Source organism: Artemia franciscana, chromosome 11 (assembly GCF_032884065.1).
Source record: "Artemia franciscana chromosome 11, ASM3288406v1, whole genome shotgun sequence".
NCBI classification, from domain to species: domain Eukaryota; kingdom Metazoa; phylum Arthropoda; class Branchiopoda; order Anostraca; family Artemiidae; genus Artemia; species Artemia franciscana.
The window spans coordinates 2,614,613-2,631,178 of record NC_088873.1 but is presented as its reverse complement, the minus strand read 5'-3'; the positions used below and the strand labels follow the sequence as shown (position 1 = coordinate 2,631,178).

The following is a 16,566-nucleotide window of genomic DNA, read 5'->3' as shown; positions in this document are numbered from 1 at the left end:
GAAAATGCGCTCATTATCAATAATGACAAGTAAGCACTGTAATATATGTATATAGAATAATGATTCATAAACTTAAAACTAAAAAGTTTTTGTATTTGCCGACAAAATACTACCGACAATCTTGGTAAAATTTGCCTAGAAAATACGCTGTAAACCTCAAATAAATTTGATAGAGCTTAATCAAGAATTTTAAAAATTTGAAACATAAGCAATACCAATAAAGTGATTAAGCCAAAGAATCAGTGGATTATAATAACAAAAACAAATCTCAATATTTGTCTCTTTATGTAATATTTATTATTGTTAATTTATTTTTGTTCACCCCGAATTCAAGCCACCCCCGAATTTGGCCACCCATGTACGCTCCTTGCACACCGCCTAGGAACGGCCCTGGTACGTTCAATACGTAGGGCGCTAGAGCTATCATTTCAGCTTCGGTCAATTTGAATATTATTTTGTAATTTCTATCAAAATCTGCCGCCCCCTAAAATTTGTCGCTTAGGCTTCATCCTGCTCAGCCTACAAGTAATTTCAGCACTGAGACACGTTAACTTTGTATGGCTTATATGTTACATGTGTTGTGGAGCTCATAATTCGAATTGAAAAAATCTAAACCTCTATTCCATGTCATAGAATCGGTCTGATTACTGTCAAATACAAATTCATGATATAATTAGGAAATAAGGCCCACGCTCCTTCTCACCATTCGTTGACATTGAATTAGTGAAGCCGTATCGTTTTGTGCTTTTTGAAAGCAGCGACCTTACCATTCAGCTGGTGATCAATCATCATCCGTAGGTATTTCTCTTGTTTCTTTAGGGATAACGGGTGGTCGTATATTTTCATTGTAGATTGCCATTTCCTCTTTTAGGAGAATGCTACTTCTTCACTCTTTTCAAGTGCTAAACTTAGTTTGTGTTTCTGTGACCATAATTGGATATAATCCAGCGTATGCTGTCCTAGTTCAAACAGAGTACTTAGCTGTTTTCCTCTGAATAGGGATATTAGATCATAAAAATCTTATCAGCTATACCCGGGTCGCTGTTTCAGTAAATTCAACAAACTATTCATGACTAAGCTCCACACAAAAATGATGAACTATCCCATTCCCTGCAGATATCATTTATTGACAGTTTTTGATTTCTTGATTCCATTTAGCTCTACGACTAAATGTCGATTCCTGAGCATATGGGAATTCGATAGCCACGATGGTCTAATATTTTTATACAGTTAATTTCAAAATTATCAATTTCAAGGTTAATGTCAAATTTCTGTTAGTGTTGCCAAATCAAACTATGGAAATAAATAAGTAGTGGTAATTAGTTAAACTCGATCACATTTTCTGCTTCTAAGAATTCAAATGTCAATAGTATATTGATTCCTAAGGATAATTGCACTTTCAAAGGAAATTTCTACCTTCATAAGCAGTTTGGTGCTTTTTTGTTTTGTTTTTTTTTTATCTTTCATATGGTAGTACAAAAACTGCAGAACTCCACACAAGGTCTTTTTCATTATAAATCTAATTGACCCCATTTCCTTGTTGTTGTTTTTTCCTTTTAAATGTACACGGTTTTATAAATTTCTATTTAACCAATTCAGAAAATTAAACATAATTTTTACAGTCCTGGTCAAACCTTGGAAAGTTTTTATGTCATGGATGATTATTAGCATTCCAAAAATTCCTAACGAAGCCCAATAGCAGCATCAGCGGTTTCTATGATAATTGTTAACTACAAGACAAACTACTCTTTGGGGACCAATATTTCAAAGCCACTTTCCAAATCTGCTTAGCACAAGGTACTCCGTAAAGTTCTTTCAGAATCACTTTATATAAACGAGCTTTCTATCTATTCTATAGTTCTCTATGACCAAAAAAAGGCGACATAGTTCTAGATAAGAGAAAGTTCCTTTTCCAAAGCTAGTGTTCCCCTAGGACTTTTGTCAGAACTTGCTTCAGGAAATCAGAATCAAACAGCTCGTGGTGATGAATAATAGCCAGCACAATAGCACTGCTTAGGAAAAGAGTGAGGTGGGCTCTATGCATTATTGGTTTTTTTTTTTTTTCAGGCCATTTTGCTCGGACTGAGCTGACCTTGCAGGTGGTTCATTCGATTAGAAATTTAAGGTTCTAGAGTCAAATGCTTTTGGAGGGCAAGCAGCCCCTCTCTACGTGCATTATTTTATTTTCCTAAGGACATTAGATAAAAAATTTGAGATAGCCATTCGGTTTTGCAATATTCAATTGGTCGATATATAAGGCTCTGGGGAGGACAACTCGCCCCTGACACAGACACAAAGTCCTTGGGCCAAAGGCTACAAGCTATGCGATTTGCCCATTATTTAATTATTTGGAATACATATCTAGTGGGTGTATGATGAGGATGGTGTTCAACTGACCAGAAGCAATATATGCATGCTACTACTGATAATGCTGCTACTTCTGTGTTATTAATACTAGGGTGATTATATTAGGAAATATTGAGGAAGAAGTTGAACTAAATCAAATATACATATATATATATATATATATATATATATATATATATATATATATATATATATATATATATATATATATATATATATATATATATATATATATATATATATATATATATATATATATATACACCTTTACTGATTTTGTCTTCTGTAAGCCTTTCCTTGCTATGCTATGCTGACGACATCCTGAACTTTAGTTGAACTCTTCAATGTATCACCGAAATTTTTGGAATCCTCGAGGCAGAAAATCAGAAAGTTGGGTTTAAATTCAGTTCCTCCAAATCTGATATTGTCCTGTTAAACTGGAAAACCAATTCCTCTGTACATTCCATCACGCTTGGATCTAGCTTTGTTCAACCTATAGATAACCTTATTCATTTAGGTATGTCCATTGCTTCTTCTATCCGACACACCCAAAAACTTCACCTTGAACAAATCAAACGTAGAATCTCAGCATCTTAAACTTCCATTGTATTTTGATTTCTTCGATTCAACCGACCTCTTAAAGCAAGCTTCATAATGCTGCTGCCCTTTCATGTACCCTCTCCACCACACCCTTTTGGAAACTCCTAACTAAATCTGTCAAGAGTAAAATGCGATCCTTGTTCTTTCCTTTTTCCAAATATCTGCTTCATCTACCTCCGTGGTATATAAATCCGATCGCTATTGTGAAATCTAAGGTTGCTGACCCAGAGGTTTCCGTCACCAGACGGATAGCGAAACATAATGGAAAGATTGATGGGAATTTCAATTATTGGTCCCACATTTTTAAGCAGTGATGTGCACAGCTTAGATAACAATATGCAGTCATGAAAACTCGATATATTTTTGCGACAGAGTGCGCGGTAGCGATGCTAGCGGCTGGAGAAGGGAAACTGGAGTTGCTGTTGGTGTCTAATTGGTAACAGGAAAGTGGTATTGGTATATAAGCTGTGGTGTATGCAACAAAACAAAATTGTGTTCCAACCTATGGTGTTGTAGTACGATCTACGCGTCGAAGAGCGGGCTTGGAAGAAGCGCCAAGTTCAGAGCGCTGTACAAAAAGCTTCTCATGGGCAAGATAAGAGTTTTCATAACTGTAGTGGTATCTAAGCTGTGGTGACGTGTTGTGTTTCTCTTTTTCCTTTGCTCTGTTTTGTTGTGGGTTTAGTTGTGACGGTTTTCTTAATAATTTTGATAATAATAATTTAATTCTTGTAATATTGTTTAATGTTACTGTTCTGCAGCATATATAGCCCGTCATGCTGTTTTGAAATTTTTTTTTCGCACCTATACTATGTAAATTAGAAGGTACTATTATCGTTTCTTAGATTATCATCTTCGGCTCCCGCCTTGGACCAGAGAATCGTTTGTGTTTATTCGTTATAGTATAACTGATACATGTACTGCCGTGTCAACAAGTATTGTGAATTTTAAAGATTAGTTGTCACACGACTGGAGCCATATTCTGCAGTGGTAAGATAATGGGCAAATTAAATAGTAAATGCTTCAGTTTATACTCGTTCGCTTAGAAGTCTGTTTTCATTCTAATTTCTTCCGTATATTTGCTTATCTTGTATTTTGCGAAGTGTCTAATTGTTGTCTTTATTGTTTTAATATTTTGTTTTCTTTTTCTGCTATATCTTCTTGCTTTTGTATGACGGGTTTTCTACTATTACTACTGCTATTACTACTACTCTACTACTACTACTACAACAACAACTACTACTACTATTACTAATACCACTACTACTACTACTACTACTACTACTTCTACAACTGCTACTGCTACTACTACTACAACAACCACTACTACTACTCTTACTACATCCTTTACTGCTACCACTACGACTATTGCTACTACTAATGCTGCTACTACTACTACTATTATTGCTGCTATTACTATTACTACTACTAAGACTACTACTACTGCTACCATTGCTATTACTACTGCTACTACTACTACTACAACTACTACTACTACTACAATTACTAATTCAACTTTGACTACTATTAAGGATAAGATTATTAAGGTAAGAATTTTAGGAAATGTTGTGGGGGAGGCGGAACTAAGCCAAAGCATAATATGCATATGTTTTCAAAAAGGCGTATAAGCAACATTTTAGGCACAACTTAGAGCATTAAGTTGATACTTTCATAGCATGATAAGGGGGTGTTCAACTGACGAGAAGGGACCCCTCTACATGTGATTAGCATAGTATATTCGTCTCTCCAATATCGTCCTTCAGTCGGAGCCACTTTACTAATGATATTTTTCTCTATCCTATAGTTCCATTTAAAAAAAGGGCAAAGTATTTCTAGGCATAGAAAGAGTTCTTTTTCTAAAGCTAGTGTTCCCAGATATTTAAAAGAGCTTACCTCATTAACTGATACGCCAACCAGAAGATTCTCGTTTAATTGGTCTCTCAGTCCAACAGATAAGCCTTGTGACAATTGGTGACTGATAAGGCTTCTCAACCATGGGCGGATTTCATCTTCTAGATTAAGCTTGAAAAAGTAGAATAAAATGAAAGTTAGCTAATGGCAAATGTAATAGTAAGTATAATTTTTAACAAAATCAAAAGAATGGGAACAATTAACACGTTTAGCTTTGTATTACTGGTGTTTATCTCTAAAGCATAAAATCCAGAATAGGATTTCAAAGGTTTAATCTATCAGCCCCTTTCCTAAATCCTGCATTCGCTACTGATTTTAAGCATTATTTTCCAAGCCAAAAAACGGTCTGACAGAATTTCCTATGATTGCAAGGAGGCATACTATGCAGAGAAAAAATTCCAAGAATTTTAATTTTCAGACTTCCTTAATCTTAACAATGAATCCAACAATGAAGGATCCAACAATGAATTCAGGTCCCTGATCTCCCCTTTCCCCTCACTCTTGGACCTGAATTTGTCTATGAACTCGCTAGTTAGTTATTGACGATTTACCTTTTAACTTATAGCACTATCACAGCTTAGATACCAATATTCAGTTATGAAAACTTGATTTATTTTTGGGACACAGTGCGCAGTAGCGAGGCTAGCGGCTGGAGACAGGAAACTGGAGTTGCTGTTGGTATCCAATTGGTAACAGAAAACTGGTATTGGTATTTAAGCTGCGTATGCAACAAAATAAGATGGCGTTCCCGCCTATGGTGTTGTAGTACAATCTACGCGGCGCCAGGTTCAGAGCTCTGTACCAAAAGCATCTCATGGGCAAGATAGGGGTTTTCATAACTGTATTGATATCTAAGCTGTGATCACTAGTAAGTAAATCCTTGAAACGGAAAAAAAACAACACAAAAACAAGAACCCAAAAAAAACACACATTGATTAATCCCATGATGCGTCATTCAAACTAGTTATCCTGTGTAACAGAGGAAACGCGTCAACGCTGAATTTTATTTGACGACTCGATGTGCTCTAATTTTGATTATCCCCTGCCATCTCTTGCAAACTTCAGTTCCTTACCTGAATGTAAGAAAGCTTTTGAACGACTACTACTGGTCCCCTGCCATCTATTGCCATCCTGCCATCTATAACAGGGGACTATTGGTCCCCTGCCATCTATTGAAGACTTCAGTTCCTTACCCGAATGCAAGAAAGCTTTTGAACGACTACTACCACGTATTGCCAAGACAACGTATTGCGTTGTCTCAGATTTTCGTGAGTACCGTTGTTCCCCTGGAAAAAATCCGGGCTGGTACTTGAAAATCCATATGAAACTTGTGTCCTGAAGTTAAATAGGCTAAAATTTTGGCCAAGTTTTGGCTACAAATATCGGTTGAATATAATAGTATCTTATGAAATTTATCTTATGAAACAGAAAACTAAACGTGAGCATTAATCATATATTCACCGAGCTTGTATTAACGACCATGATGCTCAAACGGACTAGAAATCATGGTCAAAAGCTATCAATAGTCCGATTTATTTCCGAGGTTTCTTCAAGTCTGAAAATTTTTGATTTCATGTCATAATATAAGCATATGGCGTCTACTTGCAATCAGGAATGCAATTACGTGCAATCAATTTCTTCACTCAAAAATTTGTTTGAATTTCGGGGCTTCAATTTTGGGCATCAAGATTAATTTCACAAAGTTCTTTTATCGGAAAAAAAAACAGGTTACCCAAGTTTTGAAAAGTGTAAAGAAAACTGACTGTTTGGATCAAGACAGTCGTTCCTGCAGTTTTAAAACAGTTCGTGGTAACGAACTGTAGTAAGGAGCGACCCGGCTCAATAGCAGCCGAAACTCTAAAAATAGAATTTTGATACCAATAGCTGCATCAAAAAGAATTGCATTTTAATACTGATTTTAAATATATAACTTTCATCAAGTTTAGTCTTACCCATCAAAAGTTACGAGCCTGAGAAAATTGGCCTTATTTTAGAAAATAGGGGAAAACACCCCTAAAAGTCATACAATCTTAACGGAAATCCCACTATCAGATTCAGCGTATAAGATAACCCTACTGTAGAATTTACAAGCTCCTATCTACAAGGATGTGGAATTTCACATTTTTGCCAGAAGACAGATTACCGATGTTTGTTTATTTGTTGTTTTTTTTTTTTTTTTTTTTTACAGGGGTGATCGTATCGATTCAGTGGTCCTAAAATTTCGCAAGAGAGCTAATTCCAAAAAAAATTAAAAGTGCTAGTGCCCTTTTTAAGTGACCAGAAAATTGGAGGGCACCTAGGCTCCCTCCCTCGCTCATTTTTTCCTCAAAGTCACCGGATCAAAATTCTGAGATAGCCATTTTAATCATCGTAGTCGAAAAACTTCATAACTATGTCTTTGGGGACGACTTACTCCCCCAGAGTTCCCGCAGGAGGGGCTGCAAGTGTTTACATATAGTAATGGTTATTGCGAAGTGTAGAGACATTTTCAGGGGGTTTTCTAGTTGGGCGGGGGTGGGATGAGAGCTGAGGAGGGGGAAGCTACGTGGGAGGACCTTGCCATGGAGGAATTTGTCATGGGGGAGAGAATTTCAATGAAGGGGCGCAGAATTTTCTAGCATTATTAAAAAAAACATGAAAAAATAAATATGAAAAGTTTTTTCAACTGAAAGTAAGGAGCAGCATTAAAACTTGAAACGAACAGAAATTATTACGTATATGAGGTGCTCACCTCCTCGTAATACCTCGCTCTTTACGCTAAAATATTTTTTGTAATTTCAACTGTTTATTCTACGGTCTTTGTGATTCAGGGGTCATTCTTAAGAAATTGGGACAAAATTTAAGCTTTATTGTAAAGAGCGAGGTAGTGACGAGGGGGTGAATCCCTTCATATACGTAATAAAAACATACGAAAATAGAAATTCATTTCGTAGATTAATTCTTAAGTTACGTATATTTTTTACTAATGAAAACATTCTTAAAAACTTTAAAGTTCTAGTTGCCTTTATAAGTAATCAAAAATTTGGAGGGCAACTAGGCCTCCTCCCCCGCTCCTTTCTTTCTCAAAATCTTCCGATTAAAATTATGAGAAAGCCTTTTAGCCAAAAAAAACTAATATGTAAATACGTTCTGGGACCATACTGGCTCTTTACGCTAAAATATTTTTTGTAATTTCAACTGTTTATTCTACGGTCTTTGTGATTCAGGGGTCATTCTTAAGAAATTGGGACAAAATTTAAGCTTTAGTGTAAAGAGCGAGGTATTGACGAGGGGGTGAATCCCTTCATATGCGTAATAAAAACATACAAAATAGAAATTCGTTTCGTAGATTAATTCTTAAGTTACGTATATTTTATACTGATGAAAACGTTCTTAAAAAATTAAAAGTTGTAGTTGCCTTTATAAGTAATCAAAATTTGGAGGGCAACTAGGCCTCCTCCTCCGCTCATTTCTTTCTCAAAATCTTCCGATTAAAAATATGAGAAAGCCTTTTAGCCGAAAAAAAAACTAATATGTAAATACGTTCTGGGACCATACTGGCTATGCATGACGTATGAAAACAAAGAAAGGAAATAATAAATGAAAAGAGAAAAATCAAATAGGTGAAAAACGAGGATTTTATCAGCCAGTAGCAAAATATAAAAAACAAACAAATATTTCAACAAGGACCCCAACAAGGACCGCCAAGTCGTTCTCAGTACACAAGAAAATAAGAAAGAAGAAAAAGAAAAAAAGAAACAAAGAAGAAACAACAACAAAATCTAACCTTCTTAAGTGTACTGTACGAGAGGAAAAAAGACACTGAATCAAACAACAAAAACCCACTTGAAATCAATGAAAGAGAAGTTACCAATTAGATTGAATAAGTATCCTTTGCCTTGCAACAGCCTGTCTACAATTTCGGTTTTCATTAGATATGTGGACAGGTTGTCTTAAATTAGACTGGGCGAAAATATTCATAGAGTCTTTTAATATAAAATTGTTATAAATTGTGCTTAAGATAATATCTCCCGTGTCTCTATTTATAGCCAAATTTCTAATTATGTTTTTTTTTTTATCTCAATTGTCTCTTTAAAAGATTGCGGTAGACAATTTACGGTAGATATTAAAGTTGCCTCTTCAAAAAGAACTAAATGGTCAGGATTTTCGTATATATGCTGGGCCAGAGCTGAATCAAAGTTGTCATTTTTATTTTCTAATCTCAGGGACTTATCTATTGAAATTTTGTGTTGATGCAATTATTCCCCTAGTTTCGATACGTATTGTAATGCAGTGAAAGTTTTTTTCTCAATTGCCAGTGTAACTGCATCAAGGGGGATGGGCTTCTTATTTTCCTGTTTTACCTTTTTTAATCGCCTATATGATCAATGAGATTGATTGGGTAGCCATTGCAGAATAGAATATCTTTAACATAATCTAACTCGGATTTTACATGATTTCGTGAGCATATTTTTAGAACCCTGTCAACTAAAGAAATTACTACCCCTCTTTTTACACAAGGAGGGTGATTTGACGAGAAATATAGATACCGATCGTTGTGGGTCGGCTTTCTATATATAGAAAATTCAAGGCTAGGAATATTTTTTATAATTAAAAATCCAAGAAAGGGAGCTTTCCTAAATCTTCCAATTCTATTGCAAATTGAAGAATCGAATCAAAAGAATTCAAATGTGTCAAAAAATCTTTTAGGGAGTCCTGACCATGTTCCCAAACAGCAAGAATGTCATCAACGAAACGAAACCAGAGAGTGTGTTTTAAGGGGAAACTATTCAAAGCACACAATTCTATGAAATCCATGTAAAAATTTGCCAGAAAAGGAGACAAAACAGTGCCCATGGGTAGGCCCTTGACCTGAAGGAAAAATTTTTCTCGAAACACACAATATAAAGAGAACTTGTTGCAAAGACATACATGCGTCATTATTTGTCAATTTCCAAGGTTTTATAATCTGACCAAGCAGAATTTTGCTCTAATTTTCTTTGCAAGGCCTGTTCACATTTATGGACATCGCATTAAGTGTACATGGAAACTGCATCAAAACTAGATAAGATAGTTTTTTTCTGTTATACTATGCTTTTTCAGCTTCTCAACAATATCTATGGCATTTTTTATATAAGATTTATTTGTTGTTTGAAGAGACTTGAAAATTGTAGCTAAGAATTTTCCTACACCTGTAGTTGGAGCACTATAACATGCTACAATAGGACGTAACGGAGTATCCTTCTTATGAATTTTGGGAAGACCATAAAATTTTGGGGCTGAATAACCTTTTGGGTAAAATTTTCTGTACATTTGAGGGGTGATTAGTCTATTGTCTTTTAAAATTTCTAATTCTATTCTCAACTGCTTGGTGTATTTATCTGTGGTATCAGTTTTTATTTCTTTGTAAGTATTTTTATCAATAAAAGGGTATTTATTTTATTTTGATAATCTGCAGAATCCATAATCACAACTGTGTTTCCTTTGTCCGCTCTTGTAACTACTGTATTTTTATCTTTTTTCAAATTTTGGAGGATTTTAATTTCTTCCTTTGATTGAATTGTAAGCGACCATGACGGCTTATAATCATGAATACTCTTTACTATTTCACCTCATATGCAAAAACACATATTTTAAAATACCATAGACTCAAAAGATATGCCCTTAGTAATAAAATATCTGATTTCAAATCTTTATTACATCAGACTTTATCCGTTCAAGGTTTTCTCCAAATTTTAAATATCTCACAAAGGTCTTTCCGACACGTTTTTAATTTAGCGAAAACTCGCTTATCAGAAAAATTTTGATTCAGCTCTGGCCCAGCATATATACGAAAATCCTGACCATTTAGTTCTTTTTGAAGATGCAACTTTAATATTTACCGTAAATGGCCTACCGCAATCTTTTAAAGAGGCAATTGAGATAAAAAAAAAAAACAACAACATATAAATAGAAATTTGGCTATAAATAGAGACACGGGAGATATTTCCTTATCCCAGTTTATAACAATTTAATATTTTAATTTCTTCCTTTGATTGAGTTGTAAGCGACCATGACGGCTTATAATCATGAATACTCTTTACTGTTTCTTGTCATATGTAAAAACACATATTTTAAAAGACCATAGATTCAAAAGATATGTCCTTAGCAATAAAATATCTGATTTCAAATCTTTATTACATCAGACTTTATCCGTTCCAGATTTTCTCCAAATTTTAAATATCTCACAAAGGTCTTTCCGACACGTTTTTAATTTAGCAAAAACTCGCTTATCAGAAAATCTTTCAGTACTTGATAGATTGATAGATTTCAACATTTTCAACAAACACGGATTTTCCTTTCTAGATTTTGTCCTGGCTCTCCTTTGGAAAATCTATCCTCCAAGATTTTCACACCCAAGGAGCTAAGTATTCTTTCAAAAGGACCTAAATTTACAATGGCTCAGACACACGTAGTAAATATTTCAGAAATTATTATGAGTGTGGAGTCCGGTATTTTTAGCTCTCATGGTGAAGTTGAAAATCCAGACCTACTAAGAGGAGAAATAATTGGATGGATAAATAGAGACACAGAAGATATTTCCTTAAGCCCAATTTATAACAATTTAATATTAAAAGACTCTATGAATAGTTTCGCCCAGTCTAGTTTAAGACAACCTGACCGCATATCTAATGAAAACCGAACTTGTAGACAGGCGAAATCTGTTGCAAGGCAAAGGATTATTCAATCTAATTGGCAACTTCTCTTTCATTGATTTCAAGTTGGTTTTTGTTGTTTGATTCAGTGTCTTTTTTCCTCCCGTGCAGTTCACTTAGGAAGGTTAGATCTTTCTTTCAAACAGTTCGTGGTAATGAACTGTAGTAAGGAGCGACCCGGATCAATAGCAACCAAAACTCTAAAAAATCGGGTTTTGTAACAGTAGCTACATCAAAAGAATTGCATTTTAATGCTGGTCAAAAGTTGCGAGCCTGAGAAAATTTGCCTTATTTTTAAAAAATAGGGGAAAACAACCCCTAAAAGTCATAGAATCTTAACGAAAATCACACCATCAGATTCAGCGTATCAGAGAACCCTATTGTATAAGTTTCAAGCTCCTATCTACAAAAATGTGGAATTTCGTATTTTTTGCCAGAAGACAAATCGCGGGTGCGTGTTTATTTGTTTTTTTTTTGTTTTTTTCCCCAGTGGTCATCGTATCGACCAAGTGGTCCTAAAATGTCGCAAGAGGGCTCATTCTAACGGAAATGAAATGTTCTAGTGCCCTTTTTAAGTGACCAAAAAAATTGGAGGGCACCTAGGCCCCCTCCCACGCTCATTTTTTCTCCAAAGTCAACGGATCAAAATTTTGAGATAGGCATTTTGTTCCGCATAGTCAAAAACCATAATAACTATGTCCTTGGGAATGACTTACTCCCCCACAGTCCCTGGGGGAGGGGCTGCAAGTTACAAACTTCGGCCAGTGTTTACATTTTAATAATGGTTATTGGGAAGTGTACAGCGTTTTCAGGGGATTTTTTTTGGTTTTGGGGGTGGGGTTGAGGGGAGGGAGTTATGCGGGAGGATCTTTCCTTTGAAAATTATGTCATGGAGGAACAGAAATTCAATGAAAAGGACGCAGGGTTTTCCAAAATTACTATAAAAAAACAATGAAAAAATAAACATGGAAAAGTTTTTTTCAATTGAAAGTAAGGAGTAGCATTGAAACTTAAAACGAATAGAGATTATTACGCATATGAGGGGTTCTATAAATACTTTAGCATAAAGAGCGAGGTATTTAGGAGGAGATAAATACCTCGCTCTTTATGCTTTAGTATTTTTAGTAATTTCAACTATTTATTCTACGGCCTTTCGGATTCAGGGGTCATTCTTAAAGAATTGGGACAAAACTTACGATTTAGTGTAAAGAGCGAGGTATTAACGAGGGTACAAACCCCCTCATATACATAATAGAAATTTAAGAATATAAAAGTTTGTTACGTAAGCTAATTCTTAAGTTACGTATATTTTTTACTAATAAAACATTCGTTAAAAATTAAAATTTATAGTTGTCTTTTTATGTAACCGAAAAATTGCAGGGCAACTAGGCTTTCCCCACCCCTTATTTCTCAAATTCGTCTGATCAAAACTAAGAGAAAGCCATTTAGCCAAAAAAAGGAATTAATATGCCAATTTCATTTTAATAATTTATGTTCGGAGAGCCAAAATCAAACATGCATTAATTCAAGAACGTTCGGAAATTACATAACAAAAACTAGCTTTTTTAACTGAAATTAAGGAGCGACATTAATACTTAAAACGAACAGAAATTACTCCGTATATGAAATGGGTTGTCCCCTCCACAATCCCTCGCTCTTTACGCTAAAGTTTGACTCTTTGCCACAATTCTGATTTTTAAAACAATTAAAAGCTTTAGCGTAAAGAGCAAGGGATTGCGGAGGGGACAACCCATTTCATATACGGAGTAATTTCTGTTCGTTTTAAGTTTTAATGTCGCTCCTGACTTTCAGTTAAAAAAGCTAGTTTTTTTTATGTATTTTTTTTTTAGCACTGAGGACGACTTGGCGGAGGTCCTTGTCGAAATATTTGCTTGTTTTTCATATTTGACTACTGGCTGATAAAATCCTCGTTTTTCACCTATTTGATTTTTCTCTTTTCATTTATTATTTCCTTTCTTTGTTTTCATACGTCAAAACTAATATGCAAATTTCGCTTTAATTATTTATGTGCGGAGAGCCATTAATTAAAACAAGCATTAATTCAAAAATGTTCAGTAATTAAATAAAAAAGGAGTTTTTTCAACTGAAAGTAAGAAGCGACATAAAAACTTAAAGCGGACAGAAATTACTCGGTATATGAAAGGGGCTTTTCTTCTTCAACGCTCCGCTCTTTGCGCTAAAGTTTTTTAGTGTTTTAAAAAGTAGAGTTAAGAGAAAGAGTCAAACTTTAACGTAAAGGGCGTTGAGGAGAAAAAGCCCCTTAAGTTATTTCTGTTCGTTTTAAGTTTTAATGTCGCTCCTTACTTTCAGTTAAAAAAATTTGTTTCTTTAATTTAATTATAAGTATGATTGCCCGTTACGTGATGCGATCATTTGAGCCTTATATTTTTTTTATGGCTTTGTAATATTTATGCCCAAAAAAGGTATAGACCCAAATACAAATGCTAATTTCGCACCTATTACAGTTTCTTGGTACTTATGGCACTTGGTAAATACTAAGTGTCATATAGCAATCGCAAATTCTGTCGGTCTGTCTGTCGGTCCCGGCTTTGCTAGTATAGGCACTTCCAGATAAGCTAGAACGATGAATTTTGGCAGACGTATCAGGAACCAGACCAGATTAAATTGAAAATAGTCATTTTCTCGATTCGACCATCTGGTGGGGGGGAGAGGGATGGTTAATTTGGAAAAACTAGAAAAAATGAGGTATTTTTAACTTACGAACGGGTGATTGGATCTTAATGGAATTTGATATTTAAAAGGATATTGTGTCTCAGAGCTCTAATTTCAAATTCCAACCGGATCTGATGACGTTGGGGGGAGTTGGAGGGGGAAACCTAAAATCTTGGAAAACGCTCAGAGAGGAGGGATCGGGATAAAACTTGGTGGGAAAATAGGCAAAAGTCCTGGATATGTAATTGACATAACCGGATCAGATTCGCTCTCTTTGGGGGGAGCTGAGGGGAGGGTTAACTCTGAAAAATTAGAAAAAATGAGGTATTTTTAACTTGCGAAGGAGTGATCGGACCTTAATGAAATTCCATATTTAGAAGGACCTCTTAACTCAGATCTATTATTTTAAATCCCGACTAGATTCAGTGTCATTGGGGTGAGTTGGGGAGGGACTGGAAATCCTGGAAAACTCTTATAGTGAAGAGATCAGGATGAAACTTGGTGGAAAGAATAAGCACAAGTCGAAGATACGTAAATGACATAACTGGACTGAATCCGCTCTTTTTGGGGGATTTGGAGAGGGTTTTAATTCGGAAAAATTTGGAAAAATTGAAATATTTTTAAATTACGAACGGGTGATTGGACCTTAATGAAATTTGATATTTAGAAGGATATCGTGTCTCAGAGCTCTTAGTTTAAATTAACCCGAATCTTAGACCAGGTTCGGTGATATTGGGGGGAGTTCAGGGGGGGGGGGAATGAGTATAAGTCCTAAATACGTGATTAACATAACCAGACGAAATCCATTCTCTTTGGGAGAGTTGGAGGGGGTGTTAATTCGAAAACATTAGAAAAATTTAGGCATTTTTAACTTAAGAACGGGTAACCGTTTTTGAGGTATTTTTAAATTTGATATTTAGAAGGAGGTCATATCTAAGAGCTCTTATTTTAAATGCCGACCAGATCTCGTGACATGGGGGGGGAGTTGGAGGGGAAACCGGAAATCGTGGAAAACGCTTAGAGTGCAGAGATCGAGATGAAACTTGGTGGGCAGAATAAGCAAATGTCGTAGATACGTGATTGACGTAACCGAACTGGATCCACTATTTTTGGGGGAGTTATGGGCGGGTCCAGTGCTTTGGCGAGTTCGGTGCTTCTGGACGTGCTACGACGATGAAAATTGGTAGGCGTGTCGGGAACCTGCATAAATTGACTTGATAAAGTCGTTTTCCCCGATTAAACAATCTGGGGGGACTGAAGGGAGAGGAAAAATTAGAAAAAATGAGGTATTTCTAACTTACGAGTGGGTGATCGGATCTTAATGAACTTTGATATCTAGAAGGACCTCGTGTCTCAGAGGCCTTATTTTAAATTCCGACCGGCATTAAGTCTCTGATTCTCCTTTTAAATTAATCTATTGATTCTTAGAATTTTGCTTTAGCTCATGCCAAATGAGTTCTTGGCTCTTCCGACCTCGTAACAAGTGCCATATGAGCTCTTAGCTCTTGTTAAGTAAGATTCTGAGTATATTCTTCTTCCGAGTATCGCTAGTAAGTGCGATTTTGCGCTTTGCCAACCGGGCTTTCTTAAAGGTATGGGTTACAATCATGAGCATTATATGCAGTTGATGGAAGATTTGGTCAAAGAGAAGTATCCTTTTTCTTTTAGAAGTATTGGTAAAAATTTCCAGTGCTTTCGACAACTCATTCCATGCGCAAGCTGTATTTTAGCTTCTTAGATTGTAAATTGGGAATGAATGGGTCTATAGCTTCAGCACTTAATTTTTTCGAATTATAATATGTCAATTAGACCTAAATCGCCAAAAAGGGTATCTCAGGACATTGAATTTCTAAGAGGCGTTTTCCAGGATAGTGTCCTTTAGCCCCACATCTGTAAATGTGTTTCTTTCAGTTATCTCCGTCTTCTCCTGACGTCTCAACTTAATAAAAAAACAAACACGAGTTTCACCGCTTATGCCAGTAATGTGCTCCTCAGGAATCATACTCGGGAACAGGTTTCAGTGACCTTTTATGCTTTGCAGTCGGAAATGGCTGACTGCAGAGAGCCTACAAAATTTTGAACGGTAATATTGGTCCTAATCCTTCACGTTTCCGAAGAAAAGGCCTGGCACAGCTAAAAATGGTTACTGCTCCCCAGTAATTGCTTTTCTCAGCGGATTATCACACCCTGCAGAAAAGGACGAAAAATTACTGAAGATAGGTTAATTTAGGTACTGTAAGTACCAAATGTACCTTCCTTGGTCATACTGCAACAGGAAAACTGTCTGCAAGTATATACTGCCAGATACCCCGATATAGCT

At 35.6% G+C, this 16,566-nt stretch overlaps 1 protein-coding gene across 3 annotated transcripts in view; it reads right to left on the bottom strand.

The window, feature by feature from the left end:
- The window catches only part of LOC136032686 (uncharacterized), a 101,634-nt gene that overhangs the window by 9,965 nt on the left and 75,103 nt on the right, over positions 1-16,566 (bottom strand). For all 3 annotated transcript variants that reach the window (XM_065712985.1, XM_065712986.1, XM_065712987.1), the window contains one exon: positions 4,861-4,989. In XM_065712985.1, coding sequence (XP_065569057.1) covers positions 4,861-4,989 — 129 coding nt within the window. The remainder of the gene's footprint in view (positions 1-4,860; positions 4,990-16,566) is intronic.